At 40.9% G+C, this 23,499-nt stretch overlaps 1 protein-coding gene across 1 annotated transcript in view; it reads left to right on the plus strand.

Annotated features, from left to right (window-relative positions):
* RYBP (RING1 and YY1 binding protein) overlaps positions 1 to 22,891 on the plus strand; it is a 41,766-nt gene extending 18,875 nt beyond the window's left edge. The window contains exons 3-5 of the mRNA XM_054838688.1: positions 17,616 to 17,792; positions 17,907 to 18,005; positions 22,293 to 22,891. Of these exons, the coding sequence (XP_054694663.1) occupies positions 17,616 to 17,792; positions 17,907 to 18,005; positions 22,293 to 22,545 (529 nt within the window). The 3' untranslated portion in view covers positions 22,546 to 22,891. The remainder of the gene's footprint in view (positions 1 to 17,615; positions 17,793 to 17,906; positions 18,006 to 22,292) is intronic.
* The last annotated feature ends 608 nt before the right edge of the window (positions 22,892 to 23,499 follow it).

Consider the following 23,499-nt stretch of genomic DNA (forward strand, 5'->3'; position numbering starts at 1 on the left):
TGAGGCATTGGGATGATCTTTACCCACTCAGATGTGTGTAATGGGTGGGCTTGCTCTGGAGACTTGTGAAAAGTGGGGGAAGTTTAGATGAGTATGAAAATCAGTCCAGCTGATGTAAAAATACCTTATCCAGGTTGAAAGAATTTGAGAGACGCTGTGATTTTTGCAATAATGTGTGAAGTATTTAGAATAACTGGTCCAGTTTGCATGGTTGCCCTGAAAGCAGGCTTGCAAGCCTGAGGGTCTAGTTTTTATGGTTTAGACTAAGCTTATATCTTCCCGTAGAAATTGTTGAACTGAAAACAGCAGACAATCACGACCCTAGTACTGCTGTTGCTGCTGCTTTCTGTAATATACAGTTACTGGTATTGCAGCATCCAAAAGGTTTACTCAGTGATGAGCACTAGTAACCCAGGTAAGTTGTTTGTGTGCCTGTGTACAGTGTGGAGGGTGTGTATGTATAGGATTAAAATAGTCTAACTGCATGGAGAACTTTGTGTAAAATTCTGAAAAAACCCTTAGACTCTGTGTTATGAGAATGATTTCCCCCCCCCCCCCCCCCCCCCCCCCCGTGAATGGACCACAGGGCAATAAATGACCTGAAGTTCTTGCTGCCGTAAAAAAAACAAATACGAAAGAGGATTTCATTGCAGGAACCTGTCTTAGAAGAGTGCTGGATGAGCATGCCTGTGAAGCTGCTGTGGTGGTTTTATTTGTGTTTGAAGCAGTGATGATGAAATTTGTGAAAGGCCTGCGTCCTGCTTTTGCAGCGGACACTGTGTGTGGGCATGCTTTGTCCATTGCTCGTCAACGGGCCAGCTTCATTAGACTTGATGATTCAAGGTTCTTTTTATAAGCTTATCAGGTATTTTATGTCACTACATGTCAGTCATTGAAATACTAGCCTTTGAGAGACAACATCTGTTTAAATTAAAAATCCACTTTTTTTTGAGAAACACCTTCTCTTGATGACTTCTTTTATCAAATACTTTGGGCATCTGTGTCTGTTTTGGTGAAACTTATTTTAGCTGTTACTGTGAAGACCTTTACTCAAGAGGAACAGGGGGACTGTTGGTGCAGCGTGGTGATGGAAAAGCGCTGTTCAGGCTGAAGGTGTGGCCCCACGACGAATGCACGCGTGGCTGTAGAACAATTCCTGGTGATGCTGAAGGCAGAATGGCGCAGGATCCGAATGTCTTCCTGCCAGTGTGATTCCCGTTTCAGTCCACGCTGTGTCCCCAGTCATCAAGACCTTGCTGCTCATTTTGCCCCATGTGACAATTGCTCCTTTATTTTGCTGTGTAAAACAGAACCGTGAACATGGACTACAGCCTTCCTCGAGTGTCGGATGTGCTCAGTCAGGTGGTGTGACTGCTCGCCTGTACTCTGGCTGTTGCCACCACCACTAGCACCGGTGGAAGTGCACGCTCACACAGGCTCTGCTGTGGTCAGTGTAGGGCTTTGAAGTCTGTCCTGATGTCAGATGTGTTAGATCCCAGCACTGCTACCGTTAGCCATGTTACAGTATCACAAGTAGTGCCGCGTTTTGTATACATTGCAATCACATTCCTTTCTTTGCTGGCTAGGTGTACCTGAGATTAGGAGAACGATAGATTTACACCTTAATGCAAGCACACCGTTCCCAAAGGAAGTAGAGCAAGACTTTGTGCTCTGGCTTTCCGTGGAAATCCCTGTAGAAGAGCTGTACTGGTGAGGTCAAAATGAGCATACTTGTTTGCAAAGGATGGTCAGTATCTAGGTTTCCTGCTGCAAATGTGTGTTTAAAAGATTTGTGGTGTTACTCTTCCTTCAGCCCCAATCCGTCAGTAAGTCAGTCCTTTGCTTGTGTTAGGCAGAAGTCATTCAACTTGAAGTTGGTGGAATTGGTATCACTGAGGTTAAACTTCAGTGGAGGATGGATCGTCTGAAACGCCACTGAAGTACGTTTGTCCATAAGCAGAGAAGTGTTTGACTGTAGCTGTATCTCCAGGGAAGGAGCAGAGACTTCTCTTCCAACTTGTGCTGGTGGTGTTCTAACAGTTGTGTAAGTAGCATTTAAGCTACATCGAGCTTAGACTGTGTAACTCATTGACTTTTCCCTATTCACCTTCACTACCTTCTTTCAGCTTAATATGACACTTGGAAAAAAATAGAAATTTTTTTTTCAAGCAAGCTCTGAGGTGATTTGTTACCTCTTTCTTTAGAAAAGACTTGAAGCTTCTTCCAAGTTCAGAAGGACATAGATACCTGTGTTTTGAAGAGCAGCATGGGGCAGCTGTTGGGGACGAGGACTGCTTGTTGGTTTTGGATGAAGCCACTTGCCCCACGCTGCCGTGGCTGCCACTGGGAGAGGAAAGAAGCTGAATAAACAGGGAAACTGTGAAATAAACAGAAACAAATCCAAACCTAGCTCCTGCCTCGGGGCGTGGGCTTGAGTCTGTGAAGCAGCTGTTTCAAAATTAGACTTTCTTTTGTTAAAAGGAGGTACATAAAAGCTTTTTTGCTTTTGTTTTTGTGCCATGATGATCATTTCCATGCATTTTTCTGTGGTATTTGATTGCTTTCAGTTTCTTCTGAGGAAACTTATTTGAAGAGTGAGCGGTTGTTTTATTGCAGCATTAAGGTGGTTACATCAACCTTTCCTATCTTGCATACCCCCAAGTTTTCTAGCAGAAGTGACCATTTTCAGATAGTGAACTTAAGCCTACATGTTTTTCTAAGTTACCACTCAGTCTTTAAAGATGTTAAATAGACTTTTGAGGTTCCAGGTCAGGCTGCAAATACTTGTGCTGGGGCTTCAGCGCTCATGACCTTCCTTGCTGCTGTTCACTCTGAGCACCGGAGCTGTTGCTGCACCACCAGTGTCAACCCGGCTGGTTTTGTTGCTGCGTCGAGAGCTGGCGAGGGGCAATGGGTAGATTCGAAGAGCCAGTGGCAGGAGCAGGCAGGGCTGTCTCACGTGGGCAGTGCAGACGGCCAGGGAAGTTTTGTGATGGTTTGAATCCTGGCAGTTGCTGCTGCTGCAAGTTACCTCAGAGATCATGAAAAGAGATGATGGTTAGTAAATATTTTCTGTTTTTTCCTCTAGATGGTTTGTAAAAGTGTAACAGCTCACAAAGTTATGCTAGCCCCGTAAGCATTTGCTCTATCCACTCCCCAGTTTTGGTGCAGAGCAAGGGTACGAGCTCCTTACGAAGTGGTTGCTCAACTTGGTTCCCATTGTTTTTGTAATGCATTTGAGTAAGTCAAGGTTCTGTTTTTAGCTTGCTTTAACTTGGAAATTTTGGTGATGAGCAATTAGCTGCACAAATCCAGGAAGAAATTAGAGGAAGAAGCGATGTAAAATAGTAGAATGTCACTGAATCATTTTTGCAAATCTCTAGAAGCAAGTAATTTCTCTAATCTGGAAGATGTTTATTGCCTGTGTGGTGTAGTCCTGGGGCTCAGAAAAACTTCATTTATCTTCTTCTGCTGTAGTCATCCTCAAGCAAGCAAGTTGCTGTTTGTCACAGTTTCCGTGTAGTTAAATGGAAATAAACCTAACCAAGGGGTGTCTTGATAAATGCACCCAAGGCTGAGGTGCCTGGATATTGTGATGCCGAGAGCTGGATGATATGCTTGAACCAGAACCAAACCCAATGCAGTTGGGCTGTTTATCAGTGTTTTTTAAGACTTTACTGTAGTTGTTCTGTTACTGTGTTTGCTATTATAAATTAATTAGAATGTGTTCATTAGCAGAGAAATAGGTTTATAATATGTTGTCTAAAAATCCTTGTATTTGGTTACATAGTTGGTAATCTTTATCTTGCTCTGCTCAGATGATAACTGATTTTTTTTGTGAATTATCTGACATCAGATATAAAGTAGAAAATCTTGGTGTGTATGGACAGCGTGTGGTGTGTGAGGAGGTTGTAGAGGACGTGCCATGTGCTGTGCTTGAGCTTTCTGTTGTGTTTTGTTGTACAGAGGAAGTGAAACTTCAGCTGTATTTTGCATATTCTTTTTTTTCCATTTCCAAGCAAGATCTCTGCCGACTTCTGTATTTCATTCATCTACAAACCAGTTTCATTTTCATTACACTTTTTAGTTATGCATGACGTTAAATTTGCATTTATTTGATATTTGCACGTTGTGTGGTATTTCCTTTTGTATATTCATCCTGTAAGAATTTACAGCGGGATTTACAGGGCTGATGTATTGCTTCACACTTGAAAATATCTCTCTGTATCTTTATATAGAAAAATACTCAAGCCTCATTTCTTTCTGCACTGACTAAATGCCGGGCATAGGTACAGTTTCTAGCAATCTCTTAAACTGGTGAGTGACAACTGACTTGGGCTCAAAAATGAGCTGTGACCATATCTCTGAATTTTCCCTGTCATTATTTAGTTAACAGAATGTGGGTTATGGGGGCGGAGAGTTACTCTAATCCAGAATCTTTATGTGCAAATTTTGAGTCACTGCAAGACAACAAGCAAGTGAGGGTGGATGTTTTGTACGGGAAAGCCCTGTGTTGACTCTCCAGCCTTCGGTTAAAGGATCGTGCTGAATGCCGTTGCTCTTACCTTGCATATTTGCCTTTCGGAAAGCAAGTGGTGACAAACACTCAGACGCTCGCTTCTGTATCTCTTTCTTCACCAGTGCTGGAAAGCGTAGTAGCTGGAAGTTTTGGGAGCTGTTGGCTGTTGCTATGAGGACGCCGTTGGGTCCTGCTTTGCCCCGAGACTCTCCAGATGACATAGTGCATTAGGCTGACAAACCCACACGTGTTGCAGGTCAGGCAGGCTGCCAAGCGCTCAGCCAGCGGGGAGAAAAAGGCATTAGGAATCCCAATAATCCGCACATCAGTCTCCGTGTGCTGCTTGGTCAGTTGAGACCGAGTGAGCGAGCTGTGGAGAGATTGTGGGTATTAAGTGGGATGGGTAATGAAAGGCTGTGCTGGCGCTGATGTGAGACTCTTTAAATGGAAAATGACTTTAAATGATGGTGCCAGGGCAGTTGGAGTGATTTGCAGCTGGCACAGGTTCACAGCATAACTGGTAGTTTTCAGCGAGACTAACCACTTCTTTAGGATGGAGCACCAGAACTGTTTTGAAGAATTAAGGGGAAAGAGGAGGGGGGGAAAAAAAAATCATCCACTTTTAACTGAATTTGCTTGCTTTTCCTCCTTGGGGCTTGTACCAGAATGATGGCAATTCAGGGTTTTGGTTGTGTGTATAAATAAATGCAAGGCATGTGAGCGTATGCAAAACTGCAAAAGAGTAGTCATCAGGATGATAGCAGTGTTAGGACACTCGAGAATACAATAAAATAAGTATTTTAAATTCAAGATTACCTTATCTGAGAACTTTCTTTAAAAATGATAGTTTTGTCTAGACAAGTTGTTACCATTGTTATCTGCAGATCAGAAGTTGACTGGCAGAGGACTTGGAAATATTTCTATTGTTTTAATTAATTATTCAGGGCTTTTTGTTATGTAGGATCATGCTCTCTCCTAGCTTTGTTTATAAAGGTAGTTGAGTTTCCCTATCCTACAACGTGCTGGGCACACACATGGATAACTCACGCTGGTATGCCAGGAACCAGTTTACTAAGTAGATTTCTTCTAAGGCTTTCTAGTTAGGGGGAGGAAGCGCTTCCAAACTGAGTATTGTAATATTGTTTCCTGGCAAATTTTGAAACCATCTGGGTCAGTTCCTTGTGTCCAGGAGTAACAATTCTGAAAGCAAAAGTTTCTGTGCTCTCAGGCTGTCTTGTTCCCACAGTGCTTGAACAGCAGCTATCGATGGCAGCCCAGCGCCTGACTTCCCCTCTGGCTTTCCCGGGCAGCAGGCTGTGTGTGCGAGATCGCCATGCGTTGTGCTGCCTGGATGGAGCTGGGCACCCCAAAATGTCACTTGTACACCTGTGTTCAGTTCTCTGCGTTCAGAGGACACAATGGGGGGAAAAAGCTCCTCTGAGCACATGGTGGTCTTTTGAAAATGCATGTCTGCATGCCTCATCATCCTTCAGAGTGTCTTTGTTTTTCTAAACACAAGAAGAAATAAAACTGATTTATTAAACCATTGACAGTGACTATTTCACCTCGCGTTGTGCTGAGACGGAGGTACGAAGGAGTAGGTGGGGACCGGTACCGGTGGGTACCAGCTCCCTGTGCTGCTGCCTGGTGCTGTGTGGGCTTCCCGGGGAGCAGCATCCGCTCCACATTGCAGCAGCCCTGAAGTGTCCCTTAAATAGCACTGCTGCTGCAGGCTGGGGCTTTGTCGGCAAAGCTACCTTCCTGGTTGGTCAAGGACTCTTGAAATGTCGCTTTCATATGAAAGGAAATCCTATCACTTGCTTTATTTATTTATTTAATAAAAAGGAGGTTTTGCTTGCTGGAAAAACTCAGTTTCTCTCATTTAGGAGGTTTTTTTTTTTTTTTTTTTTCCTACGGCATCCTTAGAGATTAAGGGCCTATTGAGACTATTCAGCATCTGTTATGGAAATGGTACTTTCTCATTTTGCTTCTATGTGAGCTTAGCCTGATTGGTAAATGATAGAGAAGTCTTCTTTTGAAGTATACAGTGTTCCAGTGTCATGCATGCACAGTGAAATTTTACTCTGATAAACCAACCCGACCCATGCATTGCCAGGGGACTCCGCAAAAAAAAGTTACTCAGAAGTTTTTTACTGGTTTTTAAGGAAAGCTATTGGTGCCTCTCTATCTGTGGGTTAGGTATTCATGTTATCTGCATTTCTCAAAGTATGACGTAAATTTAAGAATTATGCTTAAGTGATTGGAAACCCTGTTACGTAGCTCTTGCTAGTGACCATCACTCATAGGTTTGTAGGCTCTTTCAAGCCGATCAGTGCTGATCTTAGGACAGGATTTGAAAGAGTGACGGTGACTGCAAAAAAAAAAATTACTCTCGATATCTCTGCATTAGAGCTGATTTTAAAACTTAGGCTCTGAGTTTGAAAATTTCAGTCTCCATATTTATAGAAATTCACCTTGTTTCAAAGTTAAAATTTACCTTTCACTTGCTAATAAAAGTTATGGATGTTTGAAATGTGTTGTCAAAACACAAATTCTGGACTGATGATACTGGTGTGCAGCTTCAAAACCTGAAAATGTCATTCAACTCTAGCTGTACAACAGGTGATGTTTTAGACTTATTATTTAAATGTTGATTTATTATTTTTTTGCAGACATAGATTAGACCATATTGAATTTTCTCTTTAGAATTGACAGGCTTCTTCAGGAATGGTACTGTGTGTGCAATGCCACGTTATCAGGCATTGTATGTTGATATGTACTCAAATTTGGAGTTGCTTGAGCATGTTAAAAGAGAGAATGCTCTTAGAACTCATCTTATAATAAGAGAAATGTATGGGTTTTTCATGCTATCCAATAGCACGCTTTTAAAAAGGATGCTTTTGGAAATGTATTCTGCTTTTTAGTTAAAACTTGTGGGGAGTGGATCAACTTCTGAATTTAGCTGACGTCTCTGTCTTGCTAGGGAGCTCATTTTCTCAGCATCTCTCCTTTTTCTTGCTTGTTTTCCAAGTTTTGTCTCTCTCTTGCTGTGATTTTGAAGCATGAAACTTAAGTATCCCAAAACCTGGAGGCAGATGCTCCTGGATGGGACATGTCAAGCTGGATTAAAGGATGGTGTATAGATAACAATTTCTGTTACTACTCAAGATTTTAGTGTCTGACACAGAAATATAGATAGATATATTAGCAGCAGTGATAAAGCACTTTTACAACACCATGTCTGGTATTCCCAGTTTTTAGTTTCAGTTAGAGTTGCTAAAACTACTCTTTTCCTCAGGTTTTCATTATTTTAATTTATAATACAATAACCATGAGCAGTTGCTTTGGGGAATCTATGTGTTAAGTTTTCATCAGACTCCTTTATACCTTCATGCTGTGAACTACGCCTTGTACCTCAACAGGAAATTTGGAGCCTGTTTGCTTTCCTCAGGATTATACATAGCTTAATAAACAATCACATAGGAAGAAGTATTTAAGTAATTGGCTTTGTTGTAAATCTGAGTATTTTATTATACACATCTTGGTTGCTGCCAGCTTTATGAACTGTTTTCAAATTTTTGCTAGTGAGAGCAGCTTATTTTTGACAAGTAAGTAAAATGGCCTTAGGTTTATCATCATTCTGGTGGTGGTAGGCAAGTAAATTTTGTGCTGAGATCAGTGAATTTTTCATAACAATTTTGTAAGCCCTTGTAAATCATGGGACTTTTGGTATTTTGCAGTAAGGTGTGTCCGTAGATGAAAACACCAGAAGCAGCTGCACAGCAAACTTCACTGTTTCGGTGTACAACCCACTGAAGTACTGATTTGAATTTTCAGTGATGGATTAACCTGAACCTCCGAGTGGATCAGCGAACAGGTCAATAGCACGATGAGGGCAGTTGCAGTAAGCTTCTAGAAATGAAGCTTGTGCACGTGACTGAAATTATTGGCGACCAAAGTAATTCACATCTTAATAAAAATGATTCGGTAACCTCAAGGCCATCTTTTCAAGTTCAGGCTTGGTATGATCTTTACATTTACTGTTGCAGCTCACTTCATAAACACTCGGTTGTGGATTTTGTATATATTAGCACAATTTTTCTACTGCTGTAGAATATCTTCCCTACAAATGCAACAGGTGAACAGGAGGCAATGCTTTTTGTCCTGAGTGCTTAACCACGGACCTAACTACTACTGGTGGTAAGCAAATGCTTAGGCAGAGAGTAAGAAGGGAAGCTGTAAAGTTGTTCTTGTTCGACTGGAATTTAGGGTGATGTTGCAATTGGGAATTGACGCTATTGTAATTTATTACATATTGCAAATTTTGCTTTAAGCAAGAGAGATGTATTGTGTTCTTTTTTCTTAATATCTGATAAATTTTTTTAAATGGATCATTAAAAATCTTAGAAAATTATCTTTTATGTAAAATAGTGGAGCAAGAAAACGCCTGTAAAACCATAATTCTGGCTATGTACTTTTGTCTTAGATTTTATATATAGTCATGAATCAGAAGTAGCTTTATAGTATTTGTAAGCATAATGAAGTTGTGATCATTTGGACAGTTCTGCTTCCCCATCAAACAAGATAAAACATGCTTAAAGTGTGGTAAACCTGGTATTCTGCTAATTCTTTACTAATTTTACATTTATATAGAAGTGTGTTGAACTCCTTGTTATTTTTTCATGAAAGCAGAAAAAGCTAATTCTGACTTTTTCCCATTCTAGTCCTTAAAAGATGTTCCTGTTGTGACGAGGAGCCGTGCAGTCGGCACCGCACAGCAGGCAAGGACAGGCGTGGAGGCTGTAGCCTCCGCCTGTAGTTCCAGGGACAGAGCCGGGAGCAGTCGCCGTTGTCAGAGCGGATCTCTGCCAAGGATTCAGACTAGGCAGAGAAAGCAGTGTGAGTGTCTGCTGGACAACCTTTGCTGGCACTCGTTAGTTGCTGCAGATTAGATATGAAATTACCTCCTGTTGCAGCTTAGGTGCTACAGATGAGAGGATGGACAAGACTGCCAGCGTCGCCTGGGCTTCCAGGCAGGCCCCAAAACTTCAGCATGACTTTTGTTTCGCCTCCTGCAGACTTAGTAAGTTAAATTTTACAGTATTAGTGGTTACATATGCCTCAAGCTCTCTTCCAATAACTGATACTCAGCGTTGTTATTTACCATCACCACTATTTTACCTCCACGCTCTGGTATCAAAGAAGCCTGAAGAACAACTTGTGTTTTAACTTTTACCATCTTGTGATTTCAAATTAAATAGCTGCAAAAGGGGAGAGTTTTTGCTCTTGAAGTGCTGTTTTGCATGAGACCTTGTTACGGATGGCTCTTCAATCTCCAGAGTGTACAGGAGCTTTTGTGGGCTACTACTGTCTTACACTACTTGGTGTCATGAATCCTCCCCAGAGGTGTATCAGAATAAACCTGTAGCCCAAAACATGTACCATACAATGTTAGACATCTCTTTCTGAATTACTTCTATAGGGTTGTGTGGTAGAGAAGCACAAAGACCCAGGGCGGTAAGGTAAGCAGAGTCCATGAGATTGGGTGGAGAAACCCAGGTTTATGATCAATCTCAGGCTCAGTACTTTTTAACAAAACCAACACAGAGAGAAGTTTTGTGCAAGTTTCATGTACTTGCATAAATGCAAACAGTGGTGCTTCTCTACTGAAAGTTTTCCAACAAATTCCCAAACAGCCCTGTTCTCCAGCTTGGGCTCCTTTTTTTTGCTGGTGGCCCAAGATGTTTCTTAATTTGATAGGAGGTGAATGGTCCCGATTTGCTTTCACGTTTGGATTTGTGATAGTGCCAGCAAATGACATTTGCAGTTTCCAGTTCTGTACTGTATTAGAATGGGTGTTTTGAGAAATGATGTGACTACTCGGCTGTGGGACGGCAAAATGCTGGTCAAGCTGCTTCCAAAAACATCTTATGGCCCTGACTTTAAGACTATATTGTAATGGGATAATATGAAATAATGCATATTTTAAAAGAACTGTAAAAGTATTGAAAAACCTATTACACTCTGCTATTGAGCAGTGGTACTGAAATAGTTTCATAGATCAATTCTGGAATTCTCTTAGTACTGGATTTGAAATTTTTAGCATATGTTTGCTGAAAAAAATCAGAAATGTGAGCTGCAGAATGTGTGCAGTGGCAACTCTGGGAATAAAACTGTATATGCTTTTATTTGTAAATATGCCCAAATCATTAAAAATAAGCAATGCTAAGGCTCCTGTAACAATTACGAATTGAGTATTCTTTTTACAGGCATCATTTAAAGAGCCTCAGATACCTTGTAGTGGCACAGAGGCAGTGACTAGCTGGATTCCAGCAAACAGTAATGCCTGTTGCATTGTGTAAAGGGATGTGGCAGCTTGCATTTCATTTAATAACTTGACCATTCTTAATTTAATAAAAAAAAGGAGGGGGGGGAATTGAGAAAAGCAGAGTTTCACCCTAAAAGGCAGGGGAGCTGGCAGCCTTGGGAGGCCACTAAATATTAGCTGCTGCTAATAATTTTGAACTATTTACAGTTTAAAAACGTTCGTACTGTGTGGAGTGTTCAAACTGTGAGAAATGACCTGAAGTCTAAAAACCTCTGGTGGACAAACATAAAGTTTAAAATATTCTTCTGAAATCTGAACAGCTCAAGGTTTGTTGCTGTGGCCAGGAATAGTTATCGCAAAGCTAAGACTCCTTTATCTCTGCGTTGCCTATTCTTGGCCCTTCTGAGGACAAGGGAAACAGTGGGCTGGATGGTCAAAGAGGACGTTGAACACTTTGGAGGCTTTCTTGGAGGTGGCCGTACTCTTTTAAATTTATTTTGTGGCAAACAATTTTTTTTGTTTGTGTGAAGCTGTTATTTTCTTTCCTGTTTTTTCCAAAATGTTCTGACTTCATGCTCAGAGTCTTTCAAAGAGGTTGCTGTGTCCTTCTGTGTAAGATTAGTAGCAAATGCCGTTCTTCAGCTGAAAGATAACCCTGTCCTGCTGACGGTGCATGAAGAAGCAAAACCTGCAGCCCAGAAGTGGATGTTCCTCCTTAGATTAACTTCTTTATTTTTAAATATCTATCTTCTAAATAAAAACACAGCATTAATGCATCAGTGTTTAAGGAAAATTCTGTTCTTTCAACAAAATATTGCTCAATCACATGTTTCTTGCTCTTTGTCCTTCTAGTCATCTTTTACTGTTTTTATTGTTGCCTTGTGGTCTTCTATTACACGGAGAACTTACCAGATAAATGTATACAACTTCCATACTGCTTTGCAGTTGTACGCTAAGGACAATTTGTCTATTCATCCTGTTTCTTGTTGCTAAAAAGGACCCTGTGGTCATCACAAATGAGCTAGAAAATATGCATGCAAGAATGAGTGCTCACCCCATCGTGTTTATGGCTTAATTTCTCCAAAGCTTTGGTTCTTCTGGATGCGAAATTCTTTTAAGGAGATGTTAATTTTTTTTTATGTGTTCATGGGTTTGTTTCTAACCTTGCTTGACAGTATTGTTCTAGGAGCGTGCTTATTGTGTTATTGTTCTGGCACTAACTGTTTTATAAACACTCGCATAAATACTTCTAGTCTTGTTTTCTTGTTTTTCTTTCGGCAAAGATACAGTCATATGTGACTAGGATTATCAAAATAATCGTGTATTTCACACTGCACAGCGTATGAAACACATTTTCTCAAAGAAACAGTGAACTGTGCAGAGGTCTGCTAGTATCGCTGCTTGCATCAAAGCCAGAACAGCATGAAATTATCCAAATCCTTGGTACTTCACGTTACATGAGGCTTTTGACTCTGAAATCCCACTTGATGCCACTTTCATTCTTCTGATAACATAGTTGTAGGAAAGTAAGAGCAATTGTAATTAGATCCACATTTCTGGGGATTGCTGGAGTCCCTCAACGTCTCTGTGTGTTGCTGTGGGTATAAAGCAAGCCGCCGTCTCTGCTCCGCAGTGTCTGCAGGAGGCGGGTGGCTTGCCTTTTCTCAAGGCAGCAGGACCAAAGAAATCCCAAACAGATTCAGAAATTAGGGTGACATGAAAAATATGGTGCAACTTATCCTCCTATATCCCTGTGGAGATCTAGGTCGGAGTAACTACCATGTGTTGGATGTGCGATGTGATTTGTGCTGCTCTACTCCTAAGCCCGGTTGCTGGGGTTAGGAGTGGAGCAGCAGAATTCCTGGTCATCGCTGCTCTGAATTTGATGCTGAGACAGGCTTTAACAGGAAGCTTAGAGATACAGAAGAAAATGCAGGTGGTGAAGCATTGTGAGATACTTGCTGGAACCTTTTAAGGTTCTTTTAAATACTTATTTATTCTGTTTTCGAGAGCACAGGAACACAGGCAGTGAGCCCTTCATAAAAGGTCTTGCTTTTATTCCAAATCCCATGAGCCAGACATCCCAGTGTCACTTAATATGACAATCTCAGGGTCTAGTATTTACAGTCATAACATTTCTGTGCGGATCTGTTATTAAAAGGTAGTAAAGAGTATTTGTGTGCATCACTTATGATAGTTGTTAAACCCATGCTCGGAATAGATAAATATATTTCAGCTTTTTTAGTGTCAGTATGTCCTTGCTGCACAGGTCATGAATTGTTGCACAAATATCTGCTTCTGTGATGTAAACTACAGATTAACTAATGTGAAAGAATTTATTTGGCTGAACATAACTTGGAAAGCACAGTTTAATTTAGTTTAATTGCTCTTAGTTTTAGAGAGGGAGAAGGCAATCCTCTTCATATTGGAAAAAAAAGAAAAAGGATAATGTTCATTTATTTGTCACATCAGGGTTGCATCTTGATGGTTGAGTCTTTACCCAGGGTGTTGCTTAAATTAGGGGGAAATTGTCCAAGCAAAGCATAACTGTATCTTAATGTTCAAGTCAAAGGAAATGTGCCTGTTTCAGACACTTGTATTGCAAAACTGGTCTTGCAATGTTCATCTGCTGGCATTAGCCATTGGCGTGTGTCATTGCACAATACTGGCTTCTCTGTTTTTGAAAGCACTCACCTGATACTAGACACAGAGCATGCATAAGTAATGGTGTAGTAGCACACTTCCATTTGTAGGGACATGATTCAAGCAGAGTTTCTTGTAGCAGAATTTGGGAAGTAAGACCTGGTGGCCTGCAAGAGGAAGCAGAGCACTATGGATCAGCGTTTGTCGTCTGCAAACCAAGTGTAACACTAAGTATTGCATCTCTTCAAATAATTTTTTTGGAAGTTGAAGCTTGTTAGCTCTGGTTTTTGTATAATGTTGTTCGTTTAAGCCTTCTGCTAAATAACAATATAGTTCCTTAAGTGTGAGTGCTGGTTAGAAAGCTTGAAAGAGGCTGAGTTGGGGTTTGATTTTGTCACTTAGATGTATTCTTTGTTTATATGAATTGTTTTAATGTTACAGAACGTAAGCTTATGAGGGGATTTGGGGTAAAAATGGTTAACGCTTGTTTCTGGGGCTGTTTATTCTTACAAAAAAATTGGAAGAGGGAGCCTGCCAGTTTCTCTTCAGGATATTCTCCTTGAATGATAACTTCTATTAAAAAAATAATGGTGTATTTGGGTTTAAGCATTCTCTTTGGAGATTGCCAAAAATGAAAAAAGGGCTAGCTGGAACCAAATTAGGGGTGGGGAGACTCGGACACAGTGTAGTCTTCAAAAATGGAAAAAGAGAAAAGGGATCCTTCTGTTCTCACGACTTCAAATTCTGCGGTAGAAGCTGGAGCACGTTAAATGATTGTAGCCCAAGTGGGAATGAGGCTTGTTTCTCTCCACTGATACTTTTTTTTTTTGCCTTCCTTGTTCAGTTCTGAAAGGGAAGATGACTAGTATCCACTGCAAAAGTAGTATTGAACTTGTGCTTTTCCTTATTTCTAGAAGGCAATGCAAGCTACCTGCTTGGGGAAGAATCTATAGTGCTCATGAGGAAGGTGGCCACTCTGGCAAACAGCGTGACTAGGATGTGGCACAGATGGCTGTGGAGGCAAGAACAGTGTTTGGAGGGATGGTCTGTGCTAGAGGTGCTAGGTTAGATCAGCCTTAGCCCTTCAAATGTGTTTTTGGTAAGCAGGGAAACTTGGAGCAAGTTTTGGATATTGCAGCTACGTTGCTCGATTGTGGTTACTATGGTTGTAGTTTGCTGTGGTTAAAAATGTGCTGTTCAACTTGCTTTGGTTGGCTTTTTGTAAAGGGCTTGTAACCAGTGTATCCTGGCTGTAGTAGCAGTGTGGGCCTTATTTGAGGGATTTTATTACTCCTATTATTAGTAGTATTAGTATGCCAGTTGCTTAACGTGCCTGGTTTTTAACGTTCCTAAGCTTGCTGCTAGTGTGAGTGAAATCAGGAATTGGAAAGCTATTTATTGGGTTACTTGCATTATTTAAAAAAATATAATAAATCTGTTCTAATAGTACAGCAGATCTTGAAACATGCTCTGTGTTGACCAGAGTCTCAGCAGCCTTCTGCTCCCTTCCTCTGTGCGGCAGGAGAAACCCTATGAGCAGGGCAGCCATCCTGTCCCTTCCCGCAGGTCCCCTGCCTGCGCGTGCCGCTGCCTGCTCTCTTCACTTTCAGTTCGGGGTTTGCCCTTACCAGTGAGCCTTTGCGGTGTGTAAGAAGGAATATGCAAATACGAGTTTTGGAGAATTTGTGCTAGTTATGTCAGCAGCTGGCCAGAAAATGATAAAACTTAATAATGTAGTGTGCCATCACAGGCACTGATAAGGAGCGGGAGAGCATGGGGCGAAGTGTCTCTGCAGGAGCACTTTAAGGCTGGGTTTTTTTTGATTCCAGCCTTCTGTAGGTAATTACAGTGTGACTTCTTTATGTAATTTTTTTTTTTATTTTGAGTTTAGTTGAAGTTTTCGTTTTAAAATTTGTGTCTTCATTCACGCAGTGCGGCGTTCCTTCAACAGGAATGGCTGCGGAGGTTGGACATAAGGCTTGGAAATAACATTGCAAACAGGTACATCAGAGTGGTGCAAAGCAGAAAAACTTTGAAGGTGCTCTCAGATTCTTGAATTGGGATTTCCTATGAATGGCTCTGGTTTCTGACTTAGCTGGTGTGTAAACAGCAAAGAATTGTAAGTCTGGGCAGAAGTGGCAGCTTCAAGCAGTGAGGTTAATCATCTATAATCAAGTAGGGAGATGGTATCTGCCCTCTCTTTGAAGATTTCTTGATACTTTATCTTTTTTTTTTTTTTTTTTTGAGTAGGCGGTTAGCAGGTTGCTTGACACAAGCTACTGTTATCAGCTTTTAGTGTGGTTGCATCAATCTGAAAATCTTTTCCATGTAACCAAAACACTTTTCTTACGTGTTTATTCTCAGTCATACAGGCAGAAATTGCTGTATATGGGATTTTAAATGCAAGGATGCTAAATACTGTCACTGTTCTGTGGAACAGGTAACTGCTTGATCTGATCTGCAGAATGTTTCAGCATCGTAATTACTTAAGGCTGAAGACCAGATCATCTTCGCTTACTCAGAAATGTATGCAGATTGTGGCATAAAATGAGTTCCAGTTTCTATGTTGGGTGAAAAATCCAAATGCCAGTGGTGTTGAGGTGGGTCAGGGGCCTGATTGCAATCTGTTGCATAGACTTTGTAATAAGCTGTGGTAGTGAAATGAAATATTTGGGTATATTTGGCTTCAGTAAGAGCATCTTGGTTCCATTACACAGAAAACAAGAGCCAAGAGAGGTTTATTAGATACTTGGATTTTCCTGTGACAGGGAGCAGAACTTTTCTGGGTGTTCCATTGTCAGTATCATTTCTAAATGCATATGTTACATGTAATTAGTGTTTTGTAGGGTTTTTGTTTTTTAAACACATAAAACCACTAAGTAGCTTCTTAAAGTCTCTGTAGATGTTTGTAGTAAAAACTGGATGCAGGTACAGAGCTCTGCAGCAGAAAGCCTTGGGTTTCTGTGTTCCAGTTGTAGACTTAATGATAATTCCGTACCACTTTCATTGGCAATCAGTTGTAGTCTGATCTATGCAGCAAACTTGAATCGTGTTTATGACCAATATAACAGCTATGGACAAGCATGAACAACGGTCGCAATTAGTATTCAGCTCATAATGGACGACTAATGGAGTTGATAACCTGGTTTTCTCCCTTCCTCCCCAAGCTGTGGACACAGGGAGTAATAGATCTTTCTGGTATGTTGAAGGGGTCGAATTGATCATGGATAGTCAGAGTATTCAGAGTATAAACTGCTTTGTGATGTGCCAGGGCAGGAGGGAGAGGTTTTGAGTTGTTAAGCTGAGAGGAGCTGAGTGAGTGAATGAGGAATGCAGGAGAGACGACGGTACAAATTTCTGTAGGACTACGCAAGGACCAGTAACCAAGGTGCTGGTTACACGCAAAGCTATTTTTTCATATAAATCATAACTTGAAATGGATATAGCCTTTGAAAGACAGTTTGTTTGTGTATTTTGTCTGAGCACCATTGAGGACTGCAGACAATTGTGTGAAGACGGTGTGTCGGAGGCTGGCACAGCCATTCCCCCGTGGAAGCATGAATGCCTGTTTGTCTTCTGTGCTCCTGCCAGTGAGCTTCGGTCCCGGGCCTCAGGACAAAGTCATCTCAGTTACCTTCTCTTGTTCTTTGTTATTTGTGCAGGCTTGCTGCTTCAGGGAACCAGAAGCTCATTTGAAAAATTAAATTGAAAGATAGGAAGGAGATGATGTTTATCAGGAAACTTATTTTTATCACTCTGTTCCTTCTCTCGAAGTATAGCCACAGTGCGTGGCTGGCAACTTCTTGAAAGCTGCTTTTTCAGTATTTTCCCCCCAAAATTGGCTGCAATTTCATGACATGGATGGAAGAAAGGGAGCATTATACTTAAGAATGTTAGATGAGGCTAAAAACTGATGAAACAGCAGTTTGGAGTATTTCTTAATTTAAAAATGTCTGTCTTGTTGGTAGCAGCAGTAGTACTTCACATTAAGTAAGGATATCCATTCGGTTCTTTATAAGTGGAGTATTCTTCCCTGGTTGCTGAAATAAATCTTTATATTGCTTTTGGTGAAGCTATTTTTACTGTGTAAAATTGACTATAGATCTCTTTTTATTGTCATTATAGAAAACCTAGAATAAACTCTCAGTTGGTGGCACAACAAGTTGCCCAGCAATATGCAACCCCACCGCCACCTAAGAAGGAGAAGAAGGAGAAAGTGGAAAAACAAGACAAAGAAAAACCTGACAAAGAGAAGGAAATTAGTCCAAGTGTTACGAAGAAGAACGCTAACAAGAAGACTAAGTAAGTTTGAAGGATGCACTATTAAATGTGGAGTGATTTCAGTAGCACTGTGCATCGATTAATTGTGTGGTTAATCTAACATGATACTCTCCCTCTTCCCTCTGGTTCTTACAGACCAAAGTCAGATATTGTGAAAGATCCTCCTAGCGAAGCGAACAGTATACAGTCTGGGAATACTACAACAAAGACCAGCGATTCAAATCACACTTCAAGGTAACTTTATACTAAAGTTAAGCTCTCAGTATCTGAGAACTGTGTTTAATAGCAGACACTGGGTTTTTTGATGGACCGACAGAGACAGAGAACTGTCTAACTCACAGGGTCTGCCAGCATTAGTACGGCAAGACTATCAGTGGCTAGGAGCCTTCTCCCTCTACAAGCACTCAAACACTCTGCTGGTGAGGACAGCATTGGAAACACTTGTTCTGTTGTCCACTCAGTCTTTGTTTCTCTGCTAAAATAATCATATTGTCAATGGGGCAGTAATGCTTTTGGCTGTAAAACACAGTGGAGAAAAAAATTAACCAGCAGTCGTAGTGGTCTTTATCAAATTCTTATCATCACTTGATAGCAGTAACAAAGGTTACTTTTTTACTTCCTTATCTGTAACTTTTAGTCACTGTAATTGTCAAGATAATTTTCCAAGTATACGGGAATTAAAAGACTGCATGAACAGATTTGCTAGAATCTTGCTATTAAGAAAAAGCATGAATGGTTGGTTTCGTATTTGTCTAAGTTTCAAATGAGTAGCTGTCTATGGAGAGAGCTTTATTACTAGTCTTGCCTACACTGATACTCCATGCTTGTTTTCTTTCAAGTGGTGCCTGTGCTCTATTTCTTAAATCAAAAATTTGGCATCAAAGTACAGTTTTCATATTACGGACCTTAGAGCTACAAGAGGCAGAATTCAACCAGGCGTGTTGCCTATGTGGGCTACAGAAGAATTGCATCTCTTTAAAAAAAAAAATGTTCTGTAATAGGTATTTTATAGTGAAGCCACATGAACTGAAGCAATATTAGTTAGCTGCAAACAGCTGTACAGCACATGGGAAACACGGTTTGCACTGCTGTTAGCGTTAAGATTGGCAAGACGTGACTCTGCAGAAAGCTGTTGTCTTGGAAGTTTTTTATATAATAGCTTGGAAATGTTTAATAAGAGTGAATATCCTTTACACAGTAATTCACTTGAGTGTAGTGAGGGCTTTCTGAGACTTGCTGTGCTAGAAGACTGGAGTTGTTTGTAGGGACTGCTGTTAACTCTTCCTCAGCCCCCAAAGGTCTTAAGTGTCCATTCCTGATTTGATTATAGAAATATAGCTTTATTGCAGTGATTTTTTTTTTTTTTAATAATTTTTGGTGTGGTGTTTGGGTTTTTTTGGTCGTATTTTCTTTGAAGCAGTTTTGAGCCTTAGGATGCAGGAGGCTTGATGCACGTGACTAATGAGATAATATTATGTTGATAGATTACATCAAATAATTGTTTTTACTCCTCGAAGGAGTCACTCTGTCTGCTGCAGAGTCTTTTAGTCCATGTTTTGTGGCAAGCTTTTGTCATCCCTAATTAATCCTTAATAGTATCGGTTCTGGCTGGATATTTTTAAGGGACACATCATCTCCTTCAGTTATTAAACTGTATTAAGTGTTTAGTGGAACTTTTTCTTGCAGCTCACTGCCCTCAGGAGTGCTGTCAAGAGCCTTTTTAAAGGACTTGATTTTTACAGAGTCACAAGTTGTCTGTTCAGGGTTTTTTTTTTTCCATACCCAGGTTTCTTAACTGTTTTTTTGTAAATTATCTTTTAAGGATCTCTGTGGATTTTTATGGAATCCTGTTTGAACTTTTGGATAGCATGCCTGTTTCTGACAAAATATCTGGGTTTATTCCACATCTTCCTGTGCACTTTCAGATTGATTGTTTTGAAACACATTTCTTATTCGGCCATAAACTTTTTCAGCTATAAACATGAAACATCAGGGTGTTTAATTTTGCAAAATAACGTGAATGGGCCAATCCCTTTGGCTTCTGTAAGAAGCAAAAATTGTATGCATGTGCTGAAAAGATTGTCTGGAGGTTTCCATCTGTGCTTAATCAGCTCTTTGCACAGGGGACACCCCTAAAACATCCCGCAGAAATGGTTGGAGGGCTCAGTTCTAAAACTGACATTGAGAATGTGTTTGTGAGTGGGACTGTTGAGAAATCCTGCACCTCCGCCCTGCTTCCCCCAGTCCTTCATGGTACTTTGCATGGCATTGAAAGATGCTTGGGCAGTTTCATTCAGGCACTTGGTGCACAATTTATGTCAAAGGCCGCTGGTAGCGGGAGCTTTTCTGGGCAGAACTTAATGCAGCTTAGGCCATATGAACTCCTTTTCTTTTTTTTTTGTTTGGTTTCTTTCTAAATATGACTTAGTGCTGGCTTTTGACAAGCAATAGTAGGAGTGCACGTTCAACCCTGTAGAAAGGTGGAGACAGTAAGGTCTGTTCCGGTATTTGGGCCAGTGGTTTTCTTTTTTTGCTGTTTCTGAGTACAAGAGAAAACAAATGACCCAGGCAAATTACAGGAAGAACTGGGTTTCCTAGAGGAACTTGGGGTTTAGGGAGGAAAATACGTATGCGTACTACGCTTCCGGGAACGCTTGCTGCTGTGTTTGCCGCTGATGCTTTGGGGGCAGCCTGCATCTCCTGAGACACTATCTGAAAGGTGACGGAAACCCCAAAACCTGCTGAGCTAGCTGGCCTTTCTTGTTACCCACAAACAAAGTGACATGATTTAATCTAGCCTGCGGTTACACGTTGAATTTGCCAACTCCTGCAAGCGCGTATGTACAACGTATACGCGTGGGCATGTGGGTCTGCTGTGGGAATTCATTTAGCACAGCTACGGATTGGAAAAGGCTGGTCAGTAAACAACGGGGCTGTTTCAAGTAGGAGGTTTTACTGACTGTTATCCCAGCACAGCAGTATTTTAATTGCATTTTCTATCAGAAATGCTTTTCCTGTGATACTTCTTAAAGATTGAAACAGCCTGCTAGGTTAGATATGAAAATACTATTTTTGGTGCAGTAACTTCATTTTTGGTAAGGAAGCTTGCAGAAATACAATTGTTCTATTTTTGAAGCTGTACACCTGTCCTTAATACTTTTTTTTCTGTTCCATCTAGTTGTAGAATACCACTCGGATAACTGCTACTTAAGGACTTTCCCCTTGTTAACTTACCACTGCAAGCCGTTGAGCATGCAGGCTTAATTTCCTCTTTTTTTTGGTTTGGTTTTTTTTTGTTGTTTTCTTTTTTTGTTTGTTTGTTTGTTTTTTTGTTTTTTTTTTTTTGTTTGGCCACATTAGCCTAGTGGGCTGCAGACAAGGAGGAGGAGAGGCAGATTGGTTTAAGAAGCTGGAGCTTGATCCCAAAGTAAACTAACCTTCCCTCCATCCCTTGGAATAAGGCAGTTCTCAGCAAGCTACTCTTCACTGATGTATAAAGACTCTCCTTTTTAATTTCCCTATTGGGAATATTCTGCTGCTTAAGCCTGACCCTTAATTAGGAGCAAAAGCTGTAAATTGCAGCAGTTGCTGCAGCTGACTTGGAATTTGCTGGTAGCTGGAGGAGTGTCCAAGGTTTGTTGTATCAGAGCTTTGGACCAGCCCCTGAAATGTGCATGAATGTCAGCTTCCTAGAGTGTAGACCCTTATTAGCTACATTACTAATTGAATGATAGCACAGCATGCAAATTACTGAGATAATCCTGAGCTATAAATACCAGTGTGTTCTCTTGTGGTCGTTTTGATTTTTTTCCTTTTTTTTTTTCCTTCCCCCCTAACCAAAAGCACTAGCTGCAAGAAATGCTGTTGTACATTCTGGATTTTATTTACAATAGCCTCAGTTCCAGAGGGAACATTTTGAGCGATTTTTATACGTAGGCTGCTTGGGCATCTGATTTGTATAAGCTCAAAGCAGTTGAAAGAGAAGCCAAGTTGTCCCAGTGCCTGCGTTGTTTGCAGCTGCAGAGTTCCAATATGGGAATGAAAGAGCCGTGGTCAAATGCTTTCATGTGGTTTTGTATTGCAGAGTCACAGCCTTGTCTCATAACATCAGGGCACATGATGAGATGGTGAATTTAGATAAGAGAACTCTTTCATCTGCCCCTTGGGGAGGAGATCCTTTGGTCTGTCTGGCTCCTGTCCGCTTGGCTCTGCTGTAGTGTCCTCCTTTCTGGCAGAGTTGGATTAGGGATAAATCTACAGCAGAGCACCCTTTGCGGAGCTCTGCACGACAGGTTTTTCTGCTGGGGCTGAGCGTGCTGCTGCAGGGAGCAGAAGGTCAAACTTTCGTCCTCCGCTGTGCAGCGCTTACTGCTGCCTAGATTCTCCTCCCGATTATTGCCATCCGCACAGGCGAGCGGAAGACAAGTCACGCCGAGTTTGTTGTCAAATGTTTTTTCTAATAAACTTTTCCTTTCTCGTTTATTTTTATCCTTTTTATAAATGTTTTCTCATTTATTTTAGACCCAGACTGAAAAATGTGGACAGAAGTACCGCGCAGCAGCTGGCAGTCACAGTGGGAAATGTCACAGTAATTATCACAGACTTTAAAGAAAAGACTCGCTCCTCTTCCACGTCGTCTTCTACAGTGACCTCCAGTGCAGGATCAGAACAACAGAATCAGAGCAGCTCGGGCTCTGAGAGCACAGACAAGGGCTCGTCCCGTTCCTCCACGCCAAAGGGGGACATGTCGGCAGTCAACGACGAATCTTTCTGAAAATTGCACATGGAGTTGTGGAAACTATGAATCAGGGTATGAAATTCAAACACTCCACCTGCCCATGCTGTTCAAATCCTGGAGAGCCTCTTCTGTGCTTGAACACACACTTTCTTGGACATCGACCTCTTACTGATGCAACCAGGATAATTTCTGCTTGCCGTGGGCATTTGGCCACCAAGGAATTTCTTGCCCTAACGATTACTCTTGACACTTTTATGTATTCCATTGTTTTATATGATTTTCCTAACAATCATTTATAATTGGATGTGCTCCTGAATCTACTTTTTTATAATATCTGCTGTGCACAATTTTCCATGAACATTACAACTTTTTGTTTTGGGGTAGGGAGCGGGTGGGGAGGGAAGGGGGCTTTATTTATTGCATTCACAAACTCCATCCTCTTTCAACATATCCTTTTTAAGTTCAGTTCTTCTTCCAGTTATACTGTGTACTATCAGTTTTGATATAAATTATATATAAATATATATATAAATAAATATATATAAAGGGTTATTTGAAACCAATACATGGAAACGCTGGTGCTTGAAACACTGTGAAGTGAAAAAAAAAAAAAAAAAAAGAACAGTTCAAGATCTGGGACAGTCCCCTTCTGTGAAAGTACTGAAACTGAAATGGAACTGGTCTTAGGTGAAAAGTGTTCCTGAAGGTTTGAACCTGGATGGGACCCATTCTCTCTATTGTTCCTTCCCCGTTTCTTCCCTAAGCAATGGCTAAAACGTACTGGACACACGGTTTTGATTTTTATCGCTTGGAATCTGAAATGACAAAAGATTGCTCCAGGTAGCTTGTATTTCCACTAGGGTAACTCAGATTGGCGATGTGCAAGTTTGTGCCCGGCTGGAGCATTCATGTTCACAACCAGACTGGTGTTTGCCTGCCACGGATTCATGTATTTTGGTGATGTGAGCATCACTATGTGGTGCACAGCCA

Source organism: Grus americana, chromosome 11, assembly GCF_028858705.1.
Source record: "Grus americana isolate bGruAme1 chromosome 11, bGruAme1.mat, whole genome shotgun sequence".
NCBI lineage: Eukaryota > Metazoa > Chordata > Aves > Gruiformes > Gruidae > Grus > Grus americana.